Source organism: Pristis pectinata, chromosome 1 (genome assembly GCF_009764475.1).
Source record: "Pristis pectinata isolate sPriPec2 chromosome 1, sPriPec2.1.pri, whole genome shotgun sequence".
Classification (NCBI taxonomy): Eukaryota; Metazoa; Chordata; class Chondrichthyes; order Rhinopristiformes; family Pristidae; genus Pristis; species Pristis pectinata.
The window spans coordinates 74913341-74938480 of NC_067405.1; the positions used below are offsets into that span (position 1 = coordinate 74913341).

At 48.1% G+C, this 25140-nt stretch overlaps 1 protein-coding gene across 4 annotated transcripts in view; it reads left to right on the forward strand.

The window, feature by feature from the left end:
• LOC127577820 (fibronectin-like) overlaps window positions 1-25140 on the forward strand; it is a 90326-nt gene that overhangs the window by 30241 nt on the left and 34945 nt on the right. For 2 of the 4 annotated variants that reach the window (XM_052029406.1, XM_052029414.1), the window contains exons 13-25: window positions 2936-3054; window positions 6182-6350; window positions 7403-7594; window positions 9597-9722; window positions 9808-9897; window positions 11036-11230; window positions 13432-13704; window positions 16469-16735; window positions 17941-18035; window positions 19538-19706; window positions 20884-20970; window positions 22624-22815; window positions 23973-24245. In XM_052029406.1, the coding sequence (XP_051885366.1) occupies window positions 2936-3054; window positions 6182-6350; window positions 7403-7594; window positions 9597-9722; window positions 9808-9897; window positions 11036-11230; window positions 13432-13704; window positions 16469-16735; window positions 17941-18035; window positions 19538-19706; window positions 20884-20970; window positions 22624-22815; window positions 23973-24245 (2247 nt within the window). The remainder of the gene's footprint in view (window positions 1-2935; window positions 3055-6181; window positions 6351-7402; window positions 7595-9596; window positions 9723-9807; window positions 9898-11035; window positions 11231-13431; window positions 13705-16468; window positions 16736-17940; window positions 18036-19537; window positions 19707-20883; window positions 20971-22623; window positions 22816-23972; window positions 24246-25140) is intronic. The other 2 variants (XM_052029424.1, XM_052029433.1) reach the window with 1 other exon arrangement.

Consider the following 25140-nt stretch of genomic DNA (forward strand, 5'->3'; position numbering starts at 1 on the left):
ACCGATGGTAAAAGTTGACCATCCCAAGGAATTCCTGTAGGCCTTTGACTGTGTCGGGGCGGGCAAAATGGCGGATAGCGTCCACCTTGGCGGGTAGGGGTGTTGCCCCATCGCTGATGATTTTGTGGCCGAGGAAATCGATAGAGTCAAGCCCGAATTGGCACTTGGACGGGTTGATCGTGAGGCCGAAATCGCGGAAGTGGGAATACAGCTGGCGGAGGTGGGAAAGGTGTTCCTGGCGGTTACGGCTGGCGATCAGTATGTCGTCTAAGTAAATGAACACGAAGTCCAGGTCTCGGCCTACCGCGTCCATCAGCCGCTGGAAGGTCTGCGCGGCGTTCTTAAGGCCGAACAGCATCCGAAGGAATTCGAACAGGCCGAATGGGGTGATAATCGCAGTCTTGGGGACGTCATCCGGATGGACCGGGATTTGGTGGTATCCCTGAATGAGGTCCACTTTGGAAAAGATGCGGGCCCCGTGTAAGTTCGCTGCGAAGTTCTGGATGTGAGGGATGGGATAGCGGTCTGGGGTGGTAGTGTCATTCAGCCTGCGGTAGTCGCCGCAGGGCCTCCACCCTCCAGTGGCTTTGGGGACCGTGTGCAGGGGGGAGGCCCAGGGGCTGTCTGACCTGCGAACAATCCCCAGCTCCTCCATGTGACGGAACTCTTCCTTTGCCAGGCAGAGCTTGTCTGGAGGTAATCGTCGTGCTCGGGCATGAAGGGGTGGCCCTGTAGTAATGATGTGGTGTTGTACCCCGTGTTTGGGCCTAGAATTCGTAAACGAAGGTGCCAAAATTGATGGGAATTCGGCTAGGAGCTTGGCGAAATCATCGCCAGAAAGGGAAATGGAGTCCAGGCGCGGGGCTGGTGTGCTGATTTCTCCCAGGGGATAGGTCTGGAAGGTGCTAGAGTGGACTAACCGCTTCCCTCGCAGGTCGACTAACAGGTTGTGGGCCCGAAGGAAATCAGCTCCTAGGAGTGGTCGGGCGACCGTGGCAAGAGTAAAGGTCCAGGTAAAACGGCTGCTGCCGAATTGTAATTGAAGTGTATGGGTGCCGAAAGACCGTATCGTTGTACCGTTGGCGGCATTGAGTAGAGGACCGGGTGGCCTGTTATGAGTGTCGCGGCCGGTCGGGGGCAAAATACTGACCTCCGCTCCAGTATCAACGAGGAAACGCCGTCCAGATTTCTTGTCCTGAACGAATAGGAGGCTCTGTCGGCGGCCAGCCGCCATAGCCATCAGCGGCGGCTGGCCCTGGCGTTTCCCTGAAACTTGCAGGGTGGGCGGCATCGACTGGCCTCCACACCCCACCTCTGATGGTAGAAGCACAGCTGGTCACCCGTGTCGTCGTCTGCGTTCCTGGGGTGTGGTTGCTTGGTTGCTGGGGCCGGGTGAGGCGGGCGTTGGGCTCGCAGCCTGGTGATTTGACTGACGGACGAGCCGCTCTCGCGCTTGGCCCTCCACAGGACATCTGCCCGGGCGGCCACCTCACAGGGGTTGCTGAAGTCGGCGTCAGCTAACAACAGGTGGATGTCATCGGGGAGCTGTTCGAGGAAGGCCTGTTCGAACATCAGGCATGGCTTGTGTCCCTCGGCCAATGCCAGCATCTCATTCATTAGGGCGGATGGGGATCTGTCCCCCAGGCCGTCCAGATGAAGCAGGCGGGCAGCGCGCTCACGACGGGAGAGGCCGAAGGTCCGAATCAAAAGGTCTTTGAAAGCCGGGTACTTATCTTCCTCCGGAGGCGACTGGATGAAGTCTCCAACCTGGGCAGCTGTCTCTTGGTCCAGAGAGCTAACCACATGGTAGTACTTTGTGGAGTCGGAGGTGATCTGCCGAAGGTGGAATTGTGCTTTGGCCTGGTCAAACCAGACGCTGGGCCGAAGTGACCAAAAGGTGGGCAGCTTGAGGGCCACTGCATTGGCTGCTGTGCTGTCGGCCATTGCGCGGGTCCAAAATCCGTTTGGACCGTCAGGGTCACCAATGTAGCAGTTGCTACCGCGAAATAAAACAAGACGCTCATCGGAGGATTGTCGAACAAGAAGTGGTTTATTTTCCCGCCTTGCGCGGGCCCTTTAAGGGAGACTATTCCCGCCCAATGCAACCGGCAATGACGTAAGTACTACGTCATCAAGACTTCCCCGCGCGCGGGTTCTCCCCGTCGCTCGGGAAAGACGAGGCCCGCCGCCATCTTGGGCCTCATCGCTCCGACGCCGCGCAACCCGACTGCCGAGCCAGTTCGCCCGACTAAACGGTGAGTCGCCACACCTGTATAGATTAGATCATACTGTGCTCTCCATATTTTAAACAGAGATACTGACACAAGGGCGAAAAAGGAACTCAGATTTTATTTATTAGGAAAAGCAGTAAACTTGTTCGTTTAGAAAAGAGGCTGGGAGTGATCTAATAGATGTTGTTAAACACTTAAAGGTGTTGATGGGGTGGATACAGAAGATATTTCTGCTTGAGGGAGACCAAACTCCAGAGGCCTTCAATATATGATGATCAATATATTATAAGGTGGGGAGGTTCAGCCATTTCTCAGTTTGTGAAAGGGATATATATTTTTGGGAAAGTTTTCATTAAGTGAAATTTTGTAAATTGGGATGACCAAGTGACATGCACTATGTACATCTTGGTTCCATGTATCCTGTGCACAGGGACTATATGCTATTTGCTGCAGTGAAAAATAGCTTCATAAATCAAAGTGTCAATGTATAGCAAAAATCTTTGAATCAAATGTGTGTAAATCAGGCAAAATCTGTACATATATTTAATAGATAAATGTAAGGAGCAAAAAATTTTGTATGGTCAAATAGACCAGCTGGTCTGAATAGCCTTTTTCTGTCCTTTAGACTGTATAATTCTCTTAAAATCTGTTTGTATGCTGAGTGAACGTTGGGTCATTGTAACCATGGGTAAATTGTCCTACAGGAACTGGACCTGTGCAAGTGGTGATCACAGAGATGGGGAACCTGACAAATTCTCATCCTATTCAATGGAACACACCAGACTCTGCTCACATCAAGAACTACATCCTGCGCTGGAGGCCTGTAAGTAAACAAGTCAGCCAGTCTGCCGGTGATTAATACCAGTTGGGAATCTCAGCTGTTCTCCATTGCCTTGTCCTGGGGTGGGGAGAAAGTTTACACTCCAGAAAACAACAGTGTAAACCAGGCCTAATGCTGCGTCCTCAAACCCCAACGGGGTTCTACTGAGTTCCCATTGTCTCTGGTGGGAGATCTTGGAATGGCCAGACTGCTCTGCCTGCCTCTCACGCTGCACTCCATGTCCTGCTGAATCTGACCTGCCCTTGAGTGCCGCCACAGCAGACACTTTTACAAAGGCAATAAGGCACTGTTAGATGGCTTTCAGTTCAAAGCAAGGCTCTATTCCTAGAGCAAATTCTGACAAATCTGTTGCAATGTGCTAAGGTGAGACTGGTTTAGGTCTTCCTTTCCAATACACATCTGTTGTCCCATGACCGAGGTGCATACTGCGCTAACTGGTGTGAAATTCCTGAGTCCTGTCCTTTGCTATGTTAGTCAGTGTGAACTCCTGTAGTGGTAATGACCATTTAAAAGCATGGAAAAAGATCTTTTTTTGCCAGCAAATGCATCCTTGCCGTTCGCCTCAGTCATGGGACAATAGATGTGTATTGGGAAGGAAGACGTAAACCAGTCACCATAGCATGTTCTAAGGATGTGAATAGTTATTTATTTATACATTTCTATGATGAGACTCTTAGAAGGTAGTGGGCCCAAGGTTCACACCAAGATTAGTGTGTATAATCCAAGTTGGCACTGTTGTCCTCATTATCAAAAGGGTGCTGCATTGTCAGAGGTGTGATTTTCAAATGAGATGTTTAATGTGTTCGCTCCCTTGTTGGATGGCTGAGAGTCCATGCACAGGTTTAAAGAGGAGTCGAGTTCTCTCTAGGGGTCCGGACAATATCTGCACCTCAACCCACATGCTAAAACTCTTGTGATCACATTTATCAGAGGGACCTTAACTATTAACTGTTAGATTGAATAGTGGTAACATTTTAGAAGCACTTTGTTAGCTGTAAATCACTTTAAGATGTCCTGAGGTTATGAAAGGCACATTCTTTCTTTTACCTGGTTAACCACACAGGGGGAGACTGGACTTTCATTAGTAAGCCAGTGCCTCTTTTAAAATTTTTATTTGTAGCAGTCCACAGGACCTCACAAGTCAGTTAAACAGCCCACAAATTACCCAACTCATTTATTTTACCACAGTGTGATTTCAACTAACAAACTTTTGGGTTCTCAGTATAGCTTCGGAACCACGATCCTAAAGAGCCTGTTGTACAAAATGTACCCTAAATCAATTCCCTGGTGCTTCAAACCACCAAGTTTATTTATCCTGTTTGTCCGGTTCGCTATGTGGCGAATAGGACAAGCTGGACCTGTCCGGAACGTAACCCAACCTCCTGAAACACGAGAAGGAATGCATGAATGCAGAAAGAATTCACCACCCTATTATACAGGCAGAAAACTTGAATACTATAAGAGTTCTGTAGAGTTGTAGAGTCATAGAATCATACAGCACAGAAACAAGCCCTTCAGCTCATGTCCATGCTGCCTGTTGTACATACATACACTAAGCTGTTTACCTGCATTAGGCCCATAGCCTTCTATGCCTTGGTGATTCAAGTGCCTGTCTAGATGCTTATTAAATGTGGTGGGGAGGCAGAGACTCTCATGGCCTCTTCAGGCAGTGCATTGCAGGTTCCAGCCACCCTCTGCATGGGGAAAAAAACTGCCCCTTCCACCCTTCCTGGACCAAGTTGTAGTCAGCCTGCCCTTTGACCTCAAAGGTTGCAGTGCAAAAGGGTTGGCTGGCTTGGTGAAAACAGGATGGAGCTTGCACAATGTTTGATTGCTCAAGCCATTCACAGTAAAGAGGTTGTCCTTTCCAGCTCAGTCTTGGCATAAAAACAGGAGCCATAGAAAGCAGCCAAGTATGTTAAGACTTTAAGGCCAACACACTGCAGCATTGTCACACATCAATTTAACACTGGAAATTAAGACCTAAGACAGGCCTTTGGAATGTGGCCAAAAGATTTTATATCTCTCAGGTTTTTTTTGTTGTTGCCTGTGCTACATTTAAAACCAAGTCAGCCTCTCTTCTGTCATTTCTCTCCACTAACCACCTCAAACCCCATCCAGCTGCAAAATGGCCACCTGGCTGGAACTTCCTTGATGAGTTCTCCTGATCATCTATTAACTTCCGGTCAGAGGTGCCAGGGCTGGTTGTGAACCCTCCAGGGGTGTGGGTTCCTTCCTGTCACTTCCATCTCAAGGCTGCCCTGCGAGCCCGTCTTGAACACAGCAAGTCAGGTGCTGCCTCTGGGTAGAGAAGTAGCTTCTTACTCTGCCATAATATTCAGTGGCTCTGCTGTAATGGAACACGTGATCATAGACACTGATGCCCCCCACCATTGCATAGTCCACTGGGGCTCGTATATGAGTTTGGACAACTTGAGCAAAGTTTTAAAATTCCTCCAGGGCATAGCAGGATGGTTTTACAGAAATGACTGAAACCCAGAGGAGTTTTTATTGTTTAAGAAAGTTGGGAGACTGAAAAAGTAACCATTATATGCACAAAAAAGGATTGCTGGTAATTGCACCCTGATTGCATGCTTCCTGCTGGACTAAGTTTTTATAAAAGCCCCTCAGCAGTGCTGCAATAATTTATTGGTCTGAAACAGCTTGTGATTTGGCACCTGACCAGCTAATAAGCAGAAATTAGATTGGAAAAAATTTTGTTGACCATTTTAAAATGAGGCATTTACGGGCATGTGAGGGTCTGGGCTGCTGGGCTGGCTGTCGGTAGACTGACAGAGAGATCCAGGAGCATTGTGTGGCATTGAGTGTGCATGTATGTGTATATCTGCATGTGGGTATATTTATAAGCATGTGTGTATATCTACAAGGGTGTAACTTGTGTTCATGCACCTGTCTGCACTCACATAATACACACAAATGCTGCCCATGCCACACATATGCATGCAAACTCTGATCTTACTTGTGCCACACAATATACATAGACACCCATACAGCTATATACACACAACTACACACACAAACATGCACACAGACCTTGCCTGTTTTGACCTTCCCTATCAGTTAGCTTGTGCATGTATGTTTTATACAGAAAAACTCAAGGGTCCAGTGGAGCAGTGTGACCATTCCGGGCAACATGCACTCCTACACTATCGATGGCCTGAAGTCTGGCCTCACCTACGAAGGCCAGCTGATCAGCTTCATGCACTATGGCAAGAAAGATGTCATCCGATTCGAATTCTCAACTTCTGTTTCAACTTGTAAGTAACAGATCTATGTGGGGACACCTCTTCCTCATCCTCTTACGCCTGTCCCTACTCCAGCCTCCTTGGATGCCTATTTACCAGTGTTACAGAGTGTGAATACTGGGAGGCAGCACACTCCCTCTTGATTGCAAAGGCCCTAGATCTACCTATAAATCTTGCTGTCACTTAACTGCAGGAACAAATGAAGAGATCATTTTCTCCTTCACCAGAACCCTCCCCATCCTGTGTGTGAGGCCCACCCTCTCGTATTGCCCTCCACCTGTCTCTACCTTGCCCCTCATAAGCTATTGAACCAGGTGAGCGTGGCGATCACACGCATGAGTCTCCTGGGCCCTGGGTTGGATGAGGATGGGCAGCCTCCGGACAATGATGGCTCCCTTTGCGTCATTAACCCAACCCCTGACCAAAGTCCACAGAATGAGCACCAGACCATTGTCTGGCTTAAGCTATTGACGGGGTGAGTGTGAAGTGGGGCAATCTTTGTCTAGGAAGAGGCCATCGTGATCTGGGCTGATTCCTCTCATAATAAAAAATGTATCTATTGTATATCCATGCCCCACAATAGTCTATCCAATTGACACCAGGTCTTTACAGTTTTATGTGGAGAGGTGTCAGGATTCCCATTCCCTTTTCTTCAGGAACTCTGACACCACTTGCGAATAGGCTGTCTCGAATTTTAAGGTTGCGTCTTCTCCCTCGACCTAATTAATCAACCTTCAGGGCTTGACTTGAACACTTGAATCCAAAGCAGAAACCTTTTCTCTATGTCCCTATTCTGATAAAGGGTCTCTGGAGTGTTAGCTCTGTTTCTCTTTCCAAGGACACTGCCTGACATGCTGCGCATTTACAGCATTTTGTTTTTGTTGCAGACTTCCAGCATCTGCAGTTTGTGATTTTTTTTTTTCCCCACCTCCGTTGGATCACCTTCTCTGCTCAGGAGAATACAGACCTGGCCCCTGTAATCTGGCCTTATAATTCTAACCCAATGATGTTCTGACTGATTGTTAACCCTATATCAGTGTGACTGAGTGCTTTTCCCTTTCCAGTAACTAACTTCGAGGGCATGACAGATGTGACTGATGTCCACGACCGGATTACTGAGACCTCGGGCACTGAATCCATCACCGAGCTCACCTCCAGCAGTTTTGTCGTGTCCTGGTCGTCTGCCTCCGACACGGTGTCAGGCTTCAGGATCAAGTACGAGCTCAGCGAGGATGACGCTCAGCCCCAGTACTTGGGTAAGATTTCCCCTGGCAGCTGTCCCCACCTAGGGTGTCGCACAGGTGTGAGCTGCTACCAAGGGAAGGCCACAGGATGTCCACCATGGGTGCTCCCCTTGATTCACTTCAGGCCAATAAGGTAGAATTTAGTGTCATTGATTCATACACCACAGAAACAGATCCTTCAGTCTTCCAAGTCTGTGCCAATCATAAAGAACCCATTAACTCCCCCCTCTTTTCCCACCCCCTTCCCACACCCCCCCTCCCCCCCAGATTCTACCACTTTACACAGTAGGGGCAATTTACAGTGGACAGTTAATCTACTGACCTGCATGCTTTTGGGGTGTGGGAGGAAATGGGCACCTGGAGAAAACCCGCATGGTCACAGGGAGAATGTGTAAACTCCACACAGGCAGTACTAGAGGTCAGGATTGTGTCCAGGTCACTGGAGCTGTGAAGCAGTGGCTCTACTAGTTGTGTCACTGCGCTGCCCTTCTTCAGTGAACTCTTACAGTCTCCTGTAAGTCTCCCTGGGCCAGGAAATACTTGTAGTGAACCCATCCTCCCGCCCCTCCCAGAGCCTCATCTTCACAACCCTTCCCAGTGCATCTGCATAGATGCCTCTACAGGCTTCTGCATGTCTGTGGATTGGAAGGTTTTTTCTCTTCAATTGGAAGGGTAGTTGAGGTGATAGGGGATCTGCATAAAAGAGGAAGAAGGAGTGAAGGGTGGCAGTGGCTGAGCTAACTTGGGAGGATAAACAACTGGAGGATAGACACTGACACGGTACTTGGCACTGATGCTTGCTTGAGCATTGGGCCTTCAATGGTCTTAGCTGAGAGGTCAATAGACTCACTGTCCAGGTCAAAGGGAGCTTGTCTGCATTGAATCAGATGGGGGTGCAACTTTTGTAACGGATGAGCTGATAGCTGGGTGAATTTGGTCACAGGACAGACTTTCAGAAGGGCAGGTGGCCAAGTTCTTTATGTCCAAATCCTAATCTCAACATAATCCCTTGCTGCAGGGCACATCTGAAAGGGAAAGGTTTGCGGATTTGTCACATTGAAATATAACTGAGTGTAGTCAATGTTGTCACAAGATACAGGAACCAGTTAGCCTGCAGTGATAATGACCTGGAGTCTGTTGTAGTATTGATGGTTGAAGAGTAAGTATTAGTCAGGATATCAGTGGGAACTTCCCATTACTATCCTGACATCTTTTATATCTACCTGAGAAAGCAAGATAGCCTCTCGGTTTAATGTAACATTATAAAATCCGTACCTATGAAAGGTGGTGACCCTGACCATGTGGGACACCCTGTAGCGTTACCAAGGAAGCAGGATTTGTGTTCATTCCCTGCAGTGGAGCTCGAAACTATTTCCCAGAAAGTGGTAGTGATCTCTTTGCCAACTACCAGGCTCACTCTGGCAGTATGTGGGGCTAGCACACCAGGGAGCTGCTTCTCCCAGTGCCTTGGCCAACATCTATCCTGAACCACCAAAAGCAATGATTTCAGCTAGTCATTTGTGTTGTGGAGGGAGTGTGGGGAGAGTTTGGGAGTGTTGCTCGATCAGAATGCTGGTCCAAATGACAGCACAATGACTTATTCTAATAGTGCACTCTTAACATGTGAAGAAGTTTGATGTAATGTAATGACTGATGATCAAAAACATGGTCAAAGAGGTAGGTATTAAGGAACAATTTAAAGAAGAAGGGGAACATGGAGAAGTTTAGGGAGGGAATTCCCAAGCTCAGGACCCTAGCAGCTACCAATGGTGAAGGGTAAGATAAGCTGGGATGCATAAGAGGTGAGAATTGGAGGAGCACTAGGATGTTGGAGGATCGAGGAGCATTGAAGAGGTTGCAGATAGGGAAGGGCAAGACTGTGGAGGGTTGAAAACATGGATGAGAGCTTTACAGTGGAGCTGCTGCTGGACTGGATAGGTTTACATAGGATACTGGGAGCCCATGGTAAGATGCATTTTTCTTCTCTTAACAATCTTTGCCTTTCCACTTCCAGATGTTGCAAGCACAGCCACATCGGTTTCTATTCCCAACCTGCTACCTGGGCGTAAGTACATTGTGAACGTTTATGAAATTTCAGAAGATGGAGAAAAACTGATCCTAACAAGGACGCCCACGACAGGTTGGTCACCATCTCATGGACTGTTCTTTTGCACAAGCAGTAATAGCTCTCAATTTGTTCAATAACCTTCTGCTATTCCTCACAGCACCTGATGCTCCCACTGAGTACAAGGTGGACAAGGTAGATGAATCCTCCATTACCATAAGATGGTCCAGTCCTCAAGCCCCCATCACAGGTACCTTGACCCTTGTACAATGTTCTGAGATGCAAGAAGGGGAGTGTGAATTATTTGTTTTAAATGTATTAATTCTAGGATAATTACTATTTTTATTTACCTATTTCTTTGCATCTAACATTGCTAAGCCGACATTTATTCGCCATAGGCCAATTCAGGAGCATTAAGAGTCAACCACATGGGGTGGGTTCTGAGTTGCATATAGATCAGACCAGGTAACAATGGCAGACTTCCAACACCATCTCTTCGGCCCCTCCCCCCCCCCCCCCCCCCCCCCCCGAAGGATGTAAGTAAACAAAGTGGGTTAACAACTATCTGGTAGTTTTAGTTGTCGTCATCATGAATGACTAGTTTTTTTTTTGTTTCATTTATGCAAAATTTCGCGTTGCTCTGGTGGGATTTGAACTCAAGTTTCTGAATTGTTTGTGCAGGTTTCTGGGTTACTAATCCCAATAATTTAACCACTGCACCACCATAAGATCAACTAAAGAACTAAACATTTCCAAATGAGTGCTTTTGTTTTACCCAAGTAGAAGTTTTACAGAGAGATGCAAGTTAAAGAAGAGGCCATTTCAGAACTCAGAATGACCAGTCCATCACAAAGACTAAGCGGTTGCTAATCTATTGTTCTGTTGAGTGTTCTGCTATGTGGCCTCTTTTAACGCTCCTTGATTCCAGGTGGATGGGGAGGTTTTAGTAAGAATACCACAGTTCTATTTCACAGTATTTGTATGCCATGGCATGTCTAGACAGAACTGGAGAAAACAGTGATGTCTACTGCTATTGAATGGCCTGAAAGCTGCTCACTTGTGGGCCGTTTTGAGCTTATTGATTACCTTCCAGAATGGAGGCAAAAGGAGGGGATAGACTGAGGAGCAGGAGAGGGCATGGAACTAGTTAAAGATGGTGGAAACGCTCATCAGGTCAGGCAGCATCGGTGGAGAAAGAAATAGGGTTAATGTTTAAGGTTAAAGACCCTTCCATCAGAATTGCGAAGGAGAGAAAACAAGTTAATTCTTAGCCACAGAAGGTAGGAGAGGGGATATTGACCATTGCTAATAGTTTGGCACATTAGCAGGAAGAAGGAACGGTACTGCTGATGGTGTGGTTGATGTCTTATCTGGGCTTCTCTTTGCAGGTTACCGGGTGGTGTACACACCCTCTGTGGAAGGAACCAGCACTGAGATCATTCTGCCCAGTACCACCACCAATCTGACCCTGACCGACCTCTCCCCTGGCATCCAGTATAACATCAGCATCTACGCCGTGGAGGAGAACCAGGAGAGTGTCCCTCTGGTCATCCAGAGAACTACACTGGGTGAACCACTCCCAGGTACAAAGAGCTGGTCCGCATGGGCTGTGGTAGGGCAGGGGTGAAGGTCTAAGGGGTCGGTGAGCACTGGCAGCTTGCAGGCAGGTGAACAAAGGGAAGAACCACCAGAGGAATGGTGGACAAAGAAGGTCAAGCCCACAGCGACTTTGAAAGGAAAAAGCAAGGCTGTGTACATTGGGAGTGTTGCAAAGAGTGAACTTCTGTTACTGAAGACAGGAGGAATGGTGAAGGATCTCGGGGTGACAGGGTCCAGAAGCTATACTGGAGCGAAGGAGGAGTGCCCAACCACTCCTTAAGTGTGAAGGGCCACCCATGATGGGCCATATTCTCTTCATTTAAGGGCCACTTGTTAAGAGCAGTCAGCTGATTCTCACCTCAGAGCCAAAAGATTGGAAGGAATAAAATTGAGTGGCCACTGAGTCCAGTTGGCTCTTTCAGATAGCCACCTAATCAGTCCCCCATTCCATTCACGCATCCATGCAAGTATTTTTTTTTAATTTTTTAAGTTTTTTAAAAATTTTATTTACAGCGTGGTAACAGGCCCTACCGGCCCAACAAGTCTGTGCCGCCCATTTTAAACCCAAATTAACCTACCCGCACGTATTTGGAATGTGGGAGGAAACTGGAGCACCCGGAGGAAACCCACGCAGACACGGGAGAACGTACAAGCTCCTTGCAGATGGCGACGGGAATCAAACCCCGATCGCTGGCGCTGTAATAGCATCACGCTAACTACTACGTTACCAGTTCCCGTAGTCGTACAGCATAGAAAGAGGCACTTGGGTACCAAGTCTGTGCCAACCAAGTGCCCATTTATACCAATCCTACACTAATCCCATTTTATTTTGCCCACATTTTCAGATTCTACCACTCACTCACACACTAGGGAGCAATTTACAGTGGCCAATCGACCTACCAACCCGCATGTCTTTGGGATGTGGGAGGAAACCAGAGCACCCTCGTAGTCACAGAGAATTTGCAAATTCCACATAGACTGGGGGTCAGGATTGACTGCAGACAGCAGCTCTGCTACCTGCACACTAGGGGTTAATGGGCTTAGGGTCAGGGGTCAGCCAGCTTTAGCTTTCCTGGCAGAATCTACCGGGCATTTTCTGCCAATGACTTTCACTTGAGCTGCGATGTTCCCACCTCGTGGTAGTAAGCAATGAAATTGTGGGTCCCACCAGTGGACGGGAGGAGAACTGGGATGAAGCTCACCAGCAGTTGGACTGTGCTGTAAATTCCTTCCATGAGTTGGAATTAGCCTTCTGACCACCAGATGACAAGTGGGAACCGTTCTCGGTTGAACATCCGCATCAAACCCTGCCAGCGAGGACTGTTTCTCATCTCTCTCTCTCTTCCGTTTTACATGTTTTGTTGATCTGAGCCACTGCCAAGGACTGCACAAACCCTGCTTTCCCAGAAAGTAACAAAGTGGCTGGGCAGAAGGTCATTGGCAGAGCGATGGCCAAGAATATGGAGGGGTCGCTGGAGTCAGTCAGTAGGTAGAAAACAACTGGGTATGTAGAAGATGGAGGAGAGGTCTCCTGTAGTTTATCTGGAGGGAAGAAACACAACCCCAAATACCATTCGGGCCAATTACCATGAGAGAATCCAGGTGGCATCCTGGGTAATGTTACTGGGATGACTCCAAACTATCGATTTATTTCATTTGGGATCAATGGGTGTCTATTCCACAGAACTTGAGGGATTAAGGAATGTTTGAAAAATTCCCAGCCTGGCTCGCTTCAGATTGTATAGGGTCAAAATCAATCTGTTATGGTGTCTCGCAGCTGATGAAGTCTAATGATACCATGGGTTTGCCATCAGGCTTCCAACTGCGGCTGATGAGGTGGAGAAAGGGGGCCTGTCTGCAGCCAGGATTCTGCACAGAAGCTTTGACCTGATAAGATCTGTCTGCTTCTGAAGTCGAGGGACTGTGTTCTTTGTCTGGGGAGAACTGACAGATGAGCTGTTGGTACTGGGGACAAAGTTCCCTTCAGATTCCCTGGTGTAAAAGGCCTCTTTTCCATCAGCCTTCCTTTTGGTTTTCATTCAGAATCTTCCACTTTGCATGCACAGTAAGAGTGCAGCAGCCAAGGTACTTCTGCTCAGATCTCAGAAGTGGGAGGGGGGTGGGGGAAACAAGGAGGGTAATGTTGCTGTGTTCCTGCCATGCTCACGTCCGGTCTTTCTTCTAGTTGTCGTGCAGTCTCCTTCGAACTTGCAGTTCTTTGATGTCACTGAGACCCAAATCACCATCATGTGGACCCCTCCGATTGGCAAGATCACAGGCTACAGGGTCACAGTCCAGCCAATTGGCGAGGCGGGCCTGTCATCCATCAGGCTGCCTATTTCCAGGAACGACTACATTAAGGTCACCAACCTGTTTCCGGGGACTACTTACCGCTTCTACGTGTATGCAGTAGACGAGGGGGCCGAGAGCACCCCGCTGGTTGGGGAGCATGCTACCAGTAAGTCTGAGGAATGCGAGGTTGGCACGGGACACCTGTCGCAGTTGGGCTTTGTCGCCAATCGAGTTGGGGGCAGGTGAAGTTCTGAGAATCACCCCGGGGGAGTCCTCCTGCTGCTGTATTGGGAGCTTCTATGCTGGAAGTGCTCGACATTGTGCAATGACTAGACTGGGCTCGGGTGGGCTCTCCCCCTTGGTCACATGGCAATGCCTAGACTCCCTCAGCCTGAAAAGAGAACACCAAGATGTGTCGGCTTCAAGGAACCATGTCAGCAAGAGAGAACAGGAGTAAAATATAAACATATTTATGTTATGGTGTATGGCCTTGTGTGATAGAAAGAGGCCATTCACCCCATCCTTGAAAGGGGTATAACTCCCCTACTCTATCCCCTTTTTCCTGCAAAGAATTCTAGAATAGCACAGCCTTCGGCCTACAATGTTGTGCCAACATAGCTAATCCCTTCTACCTTTAGAATGCACTTATCCCTCCATTTTCCTCTCATTCATGTGCCCATCCAAGGCACTCTTAAAAGCCCTCTTAATTTTCTAGTTAGCAAATGACTGTTATTTTCTTAGAATTTCTCAAATCCTATTGGCAGGACATCCATTGTTTTTCAACTTTTTCTCTTGGCCCAGAGTACTTGTCACTCGCAATGCTGATCTCCTTCCCTATCAACAGGCAGGTCCTTGATCTCCACTCAAGTGTTTCCAGTTTTTCACACTTGTTGTGACCTGCCACAAGCAGTCTGCAGAGCAGGACGAGGTCCTAATCTGTATCACTAATGATCTCCCAAGGGAATTACCATTGGGACTGAACACAAGTATGGTGATAGTTTTCAAAGAAAGAACTTCTATTTACAGTGTCTTTCATGATTTCAAGATGGACTTTACAAGGTATTTTACAAACAAGACAGAGCCAGTCGTCAGTCTTGTAATGTACCAGAGGCAATTTGTACACTGTGATAATGATCAGGTTATTATGATTTCATGGTGTTCATTGAGAGGTGAATATAGGCCTGGACTCGAAGAGGGAGTGGCACATTGGCGTATACAGGAGACACAGTAGCGCAGCTCATAGAACTGCTGCTTCTCGACTCCAATGACCTGGGTTCAATCCAGACCTCAATTACTGTCTGTGGTTTTCCCGTGTGTGCTCCAGTTTCCTCCCACATCCCAAAGGCGTATGGATTGGTAAGTTAATTGCCCGCTGTAAATTGCCCCTAGTGTGTAGGCGAGTACTGGAGTCTGGAGGGAGTTGATGGGAATGTGGGGAGAATAAAATAGGATTAGTGTAAATGGATGCTTGAAGGTTGGCATGAACTCGGTAGCCCAAAGGGTCTGTTTCCTTGCTGTGTGACTCTTTACAGGAGAGCTCACCTGCTATTCAGGGTGAGCCTGCAGTGGGACAAAACTTCTGACCCAATTGGCATTAGGGTGGTGGGCCTATGTAAAGGTTCAGTGGTGCTGTTTCAGGAGAGCGCAAAAGGGTTCTCCCTGGTCCTGGCCAATATTTATCAGTTTCACTAAAGTGGGTTATGTGGTCCTTATTGCATCTTTTTTTTGTGTGGGACCATGCTGTGTACTAATTAGCAGCTGCATTTTGAGTTCCTTGTATCTGGGACTGCACTTTGGAAGCTTCTCATTGCTGCAGCTGGTGTTGGGACAGCCTGAAGTGGCAATGGTCATCATTGAAGGGTGTCCACCTTTTCTCCCATACAGACCAAGACTGCTCTTTCTGATTATGTTGCTAGATTGGAGTGTTGTCTTGCACATGTGATCACTACAGGCTCTGTGGTTACAATCACTGTGTTCCCCTGTTAGTACTTTTGCAGATGACACTAAGATAGGTGGTGTCATAGACAGTGAAGATGGTTATCAAGAATTACAAGGGGATCTTGATTAGCTGGGTAAGTAGGCCAAGGAATGGTAACTGGCCTTCAATCCAGATAAGTGCGAGTTGTTGCATTTTGGGAAGACAAATCAGGGTAGGACTTTCACAATGAATGGTAGGGTCCTGGGGCGTGTTGTAGAACAAAGGGACCTAGGATTACAAGCACATGTCTCCCTGAAGGTGCTGTCACAGCTAGACAGGGTGGTGAAGAAGGCTTTAGGCATGCTCGCCTTCATTAGTCAAGGCATTGAGTATAGAAGCCGGGATGTTATGTTGCAGTTGTACAAGATGTTGGTGAGGCCACATTTGGAATATTGTGTTCAGTTTTTGGTCACCCTGCTATAGGAAAGGTGTCATTAAGCTGGAAAGAGTGCAGAGGAGATTTACAAGGATGTTGCCAGAACTCAAGGGAGGGGTTGAGCAGATTGGGACTTTATTCATTGGAGCGTATGAGAATGGGGGATGATCTTATAGAGGTGTATAAAATCATGAGGGGTGTAGATAGGGTGGATGCACAGTCTTTTTCCCAGGGTTAGGGAATCAAGAACTAGAGGGTGTAGGTTTAAGATGAGAGGGGAGAGATTTAATAGAAACTTGAGGGGCAACTTTCTCCATCCAGAGAGTGGTCCATACATGGAATGAGGTGCCAGAGGAAGTGATTGAGGCAGGTACAGTAACAACATTCAAAAGACACTTGGACAGGTACATGGATAGGAAAGGTTTAGAGGGATATGGGCCAAACATGGGCAAATGGGATGAACTTAAATGGACATCTTGGTTGGCATGGACCAGTTGGGCTAAAGGGTCTGTTTCCATGCTGTATGACTCCATTTCTGTGATGTGATAATCAACAGGTATTTCACCCCCCCTACAGAACTTGACACTCCGACTAATTTGGAGTTCAGAAACATCACACTGACCTCGGCGCTGGTGACCTGGACCCCACCCAGAGGCAAAATTACTGACTACATCCTGGCCTGGGGACCGACGACCAATGGCCAACCCAAAACACTCAAGCTCCGTCCAAGTGTCACACACCGACAGCTGACCAAACTGCTGCCTGGGACTGAGTACCTTGTCGCTCTCACTGCAAATCAAGACAAACTTCAGAGCTCAAGGGTTCACAGTATTCTAATGACTCGTAAGTCCTTTTCCCTCTGTGTGTTGTCATCCTCTATCTCCAGTCCTCAACGTTTCTTTCCTTCCATCCCTACACTGCCACTAACCACCACCACCAACTGTGCCCCAGCTGAAGCCCTTGCATTCTTTCTTTGGCTCACTTGTAACCTCACCTAGCTACAATTGTAGAGGCTTAACGTGTGTGTGTGTGAGGTGGGGCGAGCAGAGGAAGTGGCTTTCAATCATCATGCAACCCATCCCACCCTGAACCCCATACCCATGCACAGTCTTCCCAGGACACCCCATTGTCAGCCAGTCTTGCTCCCGCCAGTTGAGACAGAACAACTCGGTCATGCCAAAGTAAGAACAAGGCAACAGCCCCACAAGTGGCACCTTCCATCCCCACCGCCTTCACCTGTGGCCACAGTGCACGTTCCAGCCCCGCAGTCAGAGTCGGCCCTTGAATGGATAATAGGTATTTGAAGGTCATTGCAGAGAGTGCTCCAGCTCTTACTGGGACACATGAACGAAGGTGCCACTGCAGGGCCAGAGCAATCACCTGCCCTTCAGTTCCTCCCTTTGTCCACGTGCTCAGTTGCTGTGTGCCTCCTGATAATAGATTCAGTAACCTGTCGACACCTGGTGCCAAACCATTTGGTTTGGTGTAGAATTTGCAGCTTTGTGCAGTTTTTGAGTTGAAGTACCAGCGACTTCCTCACTATACTTCCTGGGTAGACATCATCAGGTTGTGGAGGGCAAGTTCCATAGCCTACTTCATCACTATTCACGTCCATTGTTCCTCCCCTTGACTTCTCATACTGGGTGATGTCGCCATCTTCCACTACATGAAGCAGTTAATCCAGGCTGAGTCTTTCAAAGTTGGCCAATCCGCAGGTGATGAGGAGGGGTTGTGTGGGTCATGACCCCTTCCTTCCACCAATGCCAAGAGTTGTCCCTGACACCCAATTGCCAGCACAGGTTCCTTTTTTGTTTTCAGCTACACCACACCAGTTAACGGGTTTAGTTAATGAGGCAGGAAACTAATTTAACATGTTTCCCCTCCCTCACCCCTGCAACTATTTAAATATCTCCAAAGTTGATGCTGATCCAATTGGAATGTGGAGCACTGATCATGGGAGTTGGATTAATCCATCCTTTACCCACCCAAGAAAATCTCAATGAAGTGTATCAGATGTGTATTTAATTCAGTCTGTTTGTATGTTGCAGCCGAGATGGTGGGATCAATACCCAGCTACACCACCAAAGTGACAGACACAGCTATTATAGTCACTTGGACGCCCATGCCCAGGGTATCATTCAAGGTAAACAGCAACGAAGACATCAACAAAAACAGCAACAAAGATGATAGAATGGGGCTGGGTAGGTGGAAGTGAGAATATTTTCCTGCAGTTGGGGAACAAGGACCATAAATATGACACAAGAGATTCTGCAGATGCTGGAATCTGGAGCAACACTCACAAAATGCTGGAGGAACTCAGCAGGTCAGCCAGCATCTGTGGAGAGAAATGAACAGTCAACGTTTCAGGCCGAGACACTCTATCAGGACTGGAAAGAAAGAGGGAGGATGGGCAGTACAAAAGGATAGGGGGAGGGGTGGAGCAAGAGCTGGTGGGTGACAGGTGGATCCGGGTCAGGACTGATGAAGGGTCTCGGGCCAAAACATCGAGTGTTCATTTCCCTCCATGGATGCTGCCTGACCTGCTGAGTTCCTCCAGCATTTTGTGTGTGGTGCTCCATAAGTACGTATGTAAGTGTAAGAGGATTTGAAACAGTGGACCACTGCATTGGGTGTACTCTTCTTCTGAGTTGGAAGAACGGCATAGTGGTGCAGCAGGTAGTGCTGCTGCCTGTCAGCTCCAGCTCCAGCAGTCTGTGTGAAGTTTGTACATTCTCCCTGTGAGTGTATTTATTTCTTTTGGGTGCTCCAGTTTCCTCCACGTCCCAACAATGCGTGGGTTGGTTGGATGATTGCCCACTGTAAATTGCCCCAATATGTGTGGGTGAGTGGTAGAGTCTGAGGGGGAGTTGATGGGAATGTGGGGAGAATAAGTAATGGGGAATTAGTGCGGAGTGGGATTGCTTGTGAGCTGGGCTGAAGTGACCTTCTATGTCATAAGGGAAGAGGAATATAATGATGTAGGTTCAAGTCTCGAGCCAATGATGAGCACCAAGCCTGCTCAGTCATTCTTGAGCGGAACTGATGCCCTGCTGTTCCATCAGAGGTGCTGTTTTGGGACATTTGAACCAAGACCCTTAGTGCTCTGAAGCTGGGTGTAAAAGATCCCATGGCAATATCTCAAAGAAGTGCAGGTTTCTGCAGCACTAAAAAGTATTCCCTGTCACCGTGCTGTTTGCAAGATCTAGCTAAGTGCAGATCAGCTTCTGCTTATTCTGCATTTTGTACCGTTCTTTTGTACCTCCTGAGGTCATGAACCTTAATTGCAACTCTGACTTGTTAAATTCTGCAATGTAATACCCAGGATATGTTGATTTTGAGAAAGGGTTGGGGCAGAATGGGGAACTTCTGAGGATTTTAGATTTGAGTTTGTAACCAAAGGCCGAAGATTTAAGATGATTGCCAGAAAGTTTGGAGGTGGAGACCTCTTTTTTTCACACTGCTGGGAATTATGGTCTGGGACACAGTGTGAAAGGGTAATGAAAACTGGTTCAGTGATAACTTTCATAACGGAAGTTCTTGAATAGCTGGGCTTTGAGGAGTAGGGCTAAATGGATAACCAGCATAACCACTGGGCCAAGCAGCCATTGTACAATTCTCGCTCGTCACTCCATTTTATTCTTAAAGGTTGGAGTCCGGCCCTCGCAAGGTGGAGAATCTCCTCGTGAAATAACCACGAGCTCTGGGAATATCATCATCTCCAGCCTGACCCCAGGCACAGAGTACACAGTTTCCATTACAGTGTTGGTGAATGACGAGGAACGGGAGGCCCCCATCATCAAGAATGTTGTCACAGGTGAGTCTCACTGACCATAGTTGCAGACTGCTAGATAATCTGCCTAGGATCATGTGGTAATTACAATTAGACTTATTCCTCTTGCCCTCATTCTATAGCCAGCTCCAGCCATGCTTTCCTTGCAGATCTGTGCACTCCTTTAATAGATCTCTTACTTCCTTCACTGCAACATTGGTGGATGAGCCTTAATCTGCCTGGGTGTCTGGCTTGTTCAGATTATGCTATTTACAAACAACCTTTACAACCAAGCCATTGGTAATCTGCCTTACCTCCTTATGTGGCTTGTGCCAGATCTTGTTTCCTCATGGCCCTGGTGAAGCGTCTGAAGATCTTTCACTGCACTGTGTTCCCAGGCCTTGACCAGCCGTTTTGCAATTCTCATGCCCAGTAACCTCAGTGGAAACAAATATTGAGATGTGGGAATGAGGAGAGATGTGCACTGGTTCCTTCTGTCCAATCACCTGATGTTGGTGTCAGACAGTCCGACTTATTATTTGTTGTAATTGTACATAACAGATGAGATTCTGCTTATGGTAGAGTCAAGTTAAAGGATAACGCTTTAAATAGGACGTTCGCTAAACTGTAGCAGTTAGTGTAATGCTATTACAGCACCAGCGACCTGGGTTCAAATCTGGCCACGGTCGGTAAGAAGTTTGTATGTTCTCCCCATGACTGCGTGGGTTTCCCCTGGGTGCTCTGGTTTTCTCCCACATTCCAAAGACATACAGGTTAGGAAGCTGTGGGCATGCTATATTGGTGCCAGAAATGTGGCGACACTTGCGGGCTGCCCCAGAACACACTATGCAAAAGATGCATTTCACTGTGTTTCGATGTACATGTGACTAATAAAGATACCTTGCCTTATTGTCTGCCAGTAGCAGTAGCATTTCACGTGAAATTGTAGAAGGATACTGGGCAGAATGAGACCATTTGGCCCATTGGCCAGCTTCTGTGTTGCTTTTGGTGCTGCTAATCTATTACTGAGTTGCCAAGACCCATCCTTGCCAGCTCTGACCCTCCTTCCCCATCGCCCCCTAACAACCGGCAAGCCCCAACCTTTACAGGACATCGGGAACGCTTCCTGATGCATATTTGAAAATGGTGTCATGTGGTGGGATCGAACATCAATTTCAGGTTGGCATTATGTGGACGTTGTTTTCTTTGTGTGCTCCCGTAGAAATCTCCCCACCAACCAATCTGGAAGTCCATTTGAACCGGACCACAGGGGAAATGACACTAACTTGGCAACCAGGATCAACACCAGGTAAAGGCTGCCAACGATTTGGGTGTTTTGTTTTCAGCAGGAGTTGGGAGTGGATTTAGCTTTGGAGTCTTGTGGGAGTAACCTCCGTGTAGCAGCAGTATCCTGCCTCTGGGAGCTATCGTGAATGCCTACATCATTGTATGCAGTACAATAGCCAAGGTATGAGAACCAGCTCAGCCTGCTCCTTGCCCTGGTTGTCTTCTCATGTCCGACCTTGGGCATTCACACTGGGAGTAGGAGTAGGCCATTTGGCTCCTTGTGCCCACTCTGCCCTCCGCCTCGGTGCCGCTACCTAGCACGAACCCCACATTCTTTCCCTCTTCTAACAAAAGATCTGTCGCTCTCTAGCTAAATAGCCACCCCCATTGGCTCCTCTAAGGGGCATAAGCCTGTCCCTGGGCAGTAGAAAACACTCAGGCATCCTTCCTTCTACGTCCTACAGTCAGAGTTGTGTTGAGCAGCACCACTCTGTCCCTGTTTCCAGCCTATCATTGCCTGTCACGCTTTGAAGTTGGTGAGGTTTGAAAACGTTTAAGCCTTCCCACCTATCTTCAGCCCCACCACACCTCCCCCCCCCCCCTCCTTCCCCGTCCAGCCCCAGTCAGCGGGTCCCTACATCGTGCAGCTTCCTCCTTGTCATCATTCACAACCCTGTGTCAGCCAGAAGTCCTGCCGTGATCCCTTCTCCCACCCCAACCACTACTGGCCACTTGGGTCTTTGACTCTCTGCTCGCTGTGTGAGCCCTGATCCCTCCCTCCTGGGCCTCTCCATGTCTTGAGCAGTGTATCAACCCAGGCCGAGAGAAAGTGGTATCTCCTACGTTCTCCTTCCCCTGCAATGTCATGGCTACCATCATCTTCTCTGGGCAAGTATTCCAGAGATTGTGAGTTCCGTGCAAGCTCTAGTTCTCCATGGAAAGCATACTCCTACCAGTAAAAGTGACCAGTTGTAAAAGTCCAACAAATTCACAAGCATCCTTGAGGAAAAGAGGCTTGACTCGCTGACACGTGACTCCAGGCCCACTGCGCGAACTGCCCTCAGTTATACAGAGCCATCACACACGCTAACAATAAAATCAACATTACTCCATAAAAAGATCTTGGTCTTTATTTCACTGTTCTTTGTGGGAGCTTGCTTGGTTGTGCACACTGGCTGCCATGCACCCTCTATCTCAACAGTACCTTAAGTAGTAGTCAATTGATTGAAAAACACTTTGGGCTTTCTGAGGTTAATAAGGGTGCTATAGAAATGTAGGCCTCTTTCATTCCAGCAACACAGCCCTTGCACCCCATCATGATCCATCCCAGAGTCAATGGCCTGTTGGCAGGTGAGGCACCGTCTCGCTCTGCTCTCGGCCTCTGGCCTCTCATCCCACAGGGCTGGCTGTTGGCCCATCAGGAGTCTGCAGTCAGGAGCCAAACCCTTAGAAGGTCCCACTTCTTGCAGGACTATCCCCCCACCCACCCCCTGCTGTTAACGTGGTTTGCAAACTCACTTGGGTTTTGAAACTCCTGCACAATGCGGAAAGCAGTCAAGTCACAGAAGCCCATCAACCAACAGCTGTGTCTCATTTATGAAGCATTTCACAGATGGTCAGAAAGTCTGCCCTGCTATTCCGAATGAAATATTCTTTGTGTGTGTGTCTGACGCAGGTATCACTGGCTATCGGGTATCCTGCACTCCAACACAAGGCCAACATGGCAACCTGGTGGAGGAGGTTGTTGAACCTTACCACACATACTGGAACATGGAGAACTTGAGTCCTGGCATTGAATACCTCATCAGTGTTTATACCGTCAAGGATCAGAAGGAAAGTGCTCCGGTATCCACGCTGATAACCCAAGGTAATTAAGACCAATGGCTAGATCCATGATGGTTGTGTTTCATCTTAAACACAGGTTTGAGGACTGAGACTGATACACAGCAAGATCCCACCCAGGGAGTCCCTACCTTAGCTTCTGAACCTTCACGCTTGCTTTCTCCCAATCCCATAGCTGAAGCACTCTATTTTCATGCTTAAAGTGCAGGTGCCAATGCCACAAAATGGCTTCCATTGAGAGCTGGGCTTCTTTTTATTTGCTTCAGATTTTTTTAAGCTCTGTTTGCCTCGAGCTGTGCCTTTCACTAACTTGATCATCAGTAATTGAAAGCTTTCCATCACTGGTTGTAAAGGTGATATGAGGAAGATTCTAAAATCCCCATCTTATTTCAAACGAGGGATAATCTGATGTTTGGAGGCAGTTGGGAGCTCAGTTGGAAAAGGCAAACATGCAGTAGTTTGGAGAAATTCCCTGGCTGATGCTGCGGTGGGTGAGATCTGCTGCTGGAGTGCTGTAGTTAACAACCACCACCCACCGGGACCACTTCCCACTGCTCTTGAAGGAGAGAACTGGTTTGCATGGACGATAGCTTTCAGCCACTCCTGCAGAGGGTGGGGTCTGCGCAGAAGGAATGTCTCCTCAGCACCACTTTGTGGAAATCAATCGGCAGTTGGTGGAGCTGTACACTATGTAGGGTGAGGGAGGAAATCCTACACCATTAATGTAGAAATCAAGAATTAAGGGCTATGGGCAATGTGTAGGTAGAAGGGATTAGTTTAGTTAGGTGTTTCATTACTAGTTTAGTTCGGCACAATGTCATGGGTTGAAGGGCCTGTTCCTGTGCTGTGCCGTTCTGTGTTCTAACTAATTCCTAAACCCTACGATGAAAGACTGCGTGTGTGGTGGACGATCGGGAAAACTGCAGATGCTGGAATCCAAAATAAAAACAGAAAGCTGGAAGCACTCAGTAGGTCAGGCAGCATCTGTGGAGAGAGAGAGGGAGTTGGGAGTTGTGTGTGTAATTGTGGCTTGTATCCCAGATGCATGATGATGAGGAGATTCTGTTGCATATCACCTTTCGAATGCTTGCTATCTTCACTCTTTACAAACCATATCACGCTGTGTGGCATTTAATTTTTTTTGCACCTTTAATGCTTCCTTGTTGCCATTCAACCGACCAGAAATACCCCGACTCACTGACCTCACCTTCGTTGATGTAAGTGACTCGACCATCGGCTTGAGGTGGACGCCGCTTAACTTTTCGGCCATTACTGGCTACCGCATCACTGTCATAGCGGCGGGGGAGTCCGTTCCCATTTTTGAAGACTTTGTGAGCGCGTCGACGGGATACTATACTGTGCAAGGCCTGGAACCCGGAATAGATTACGACATCAGTGTTATCACCCTGATAGAGGGTGGCGAGAGTATTGCAACCACTCGGAAACAGCAAACTGGTGAATTTTTCAGCTCGTTTATCTCCTCGTTCTAATACCTCCCCCACCCAGCACTGCACACTCCTGCAAAAATTGACGGCCAGTCTCCGCTGTCTGAGCGTGCAAGGTGCCGGGTGGCTTTCCCAGCACCTGCCCTCTTTTCCCCCTCTGTCCAGCCCTTCCTCTCACCCCCCCCCCCCCCCCCCCCCCCCCCCCCCCGCAAGGTGTGCATGAAATCAGTTTGGGCCTGGGGTGGATGCATGCAGGGAGTGACATCGGCTATGGGGTGGGGTGTAGAGCACCAACAGACAGGACCCTCTTCTTCACACAAAGGACAATGGAAATCCCACTCTGGGAAGTGGGCTACTGAATATTTTGGAATCACAATGGGGGTTGTTTCATTGAGATGGCCAAGGTGAGCCTTGATCAAATTCAACAGTAATTGAGGGCCTGAGCGTTCTGTCTTCTGTTAAATCCTGGGTTTGGGTGAAAGCTTTAGTAAAACAAGAACCTGCTCCTCTTCCCCCACCAGAGTGACCTGTCTGGGTTGCCCCACCTGAGCTGATGCTGCAGGTTTCATCCTTAGCTCAGTTCATGCCTGCTGTCCGAACGTTGTGAGTCCCAGCTCCCAAGTGAGCACCAAAGAGTGCTGCACTATCTGAGGTGCTGCCTTCTGTGATGAGAGGATGAAAGAGTGTGCTCGCACGCTCAGTTTGGGAGAGGAGCAGGGTTCTACTTGGTATTCTGGCTGATATCCATCCCTCAATCACCATTGACGGTCGGCTCATTGCTGTACCTGGGATCTTCCCGTGTTGATTCCCACCTGACGCCAGGGACTGGGAGATCACCTCACTGAGTAAGAGGCATTTTTGGACCATTGGTTGACCTCTGACACTTGAAGGGTGAAATGGATGAC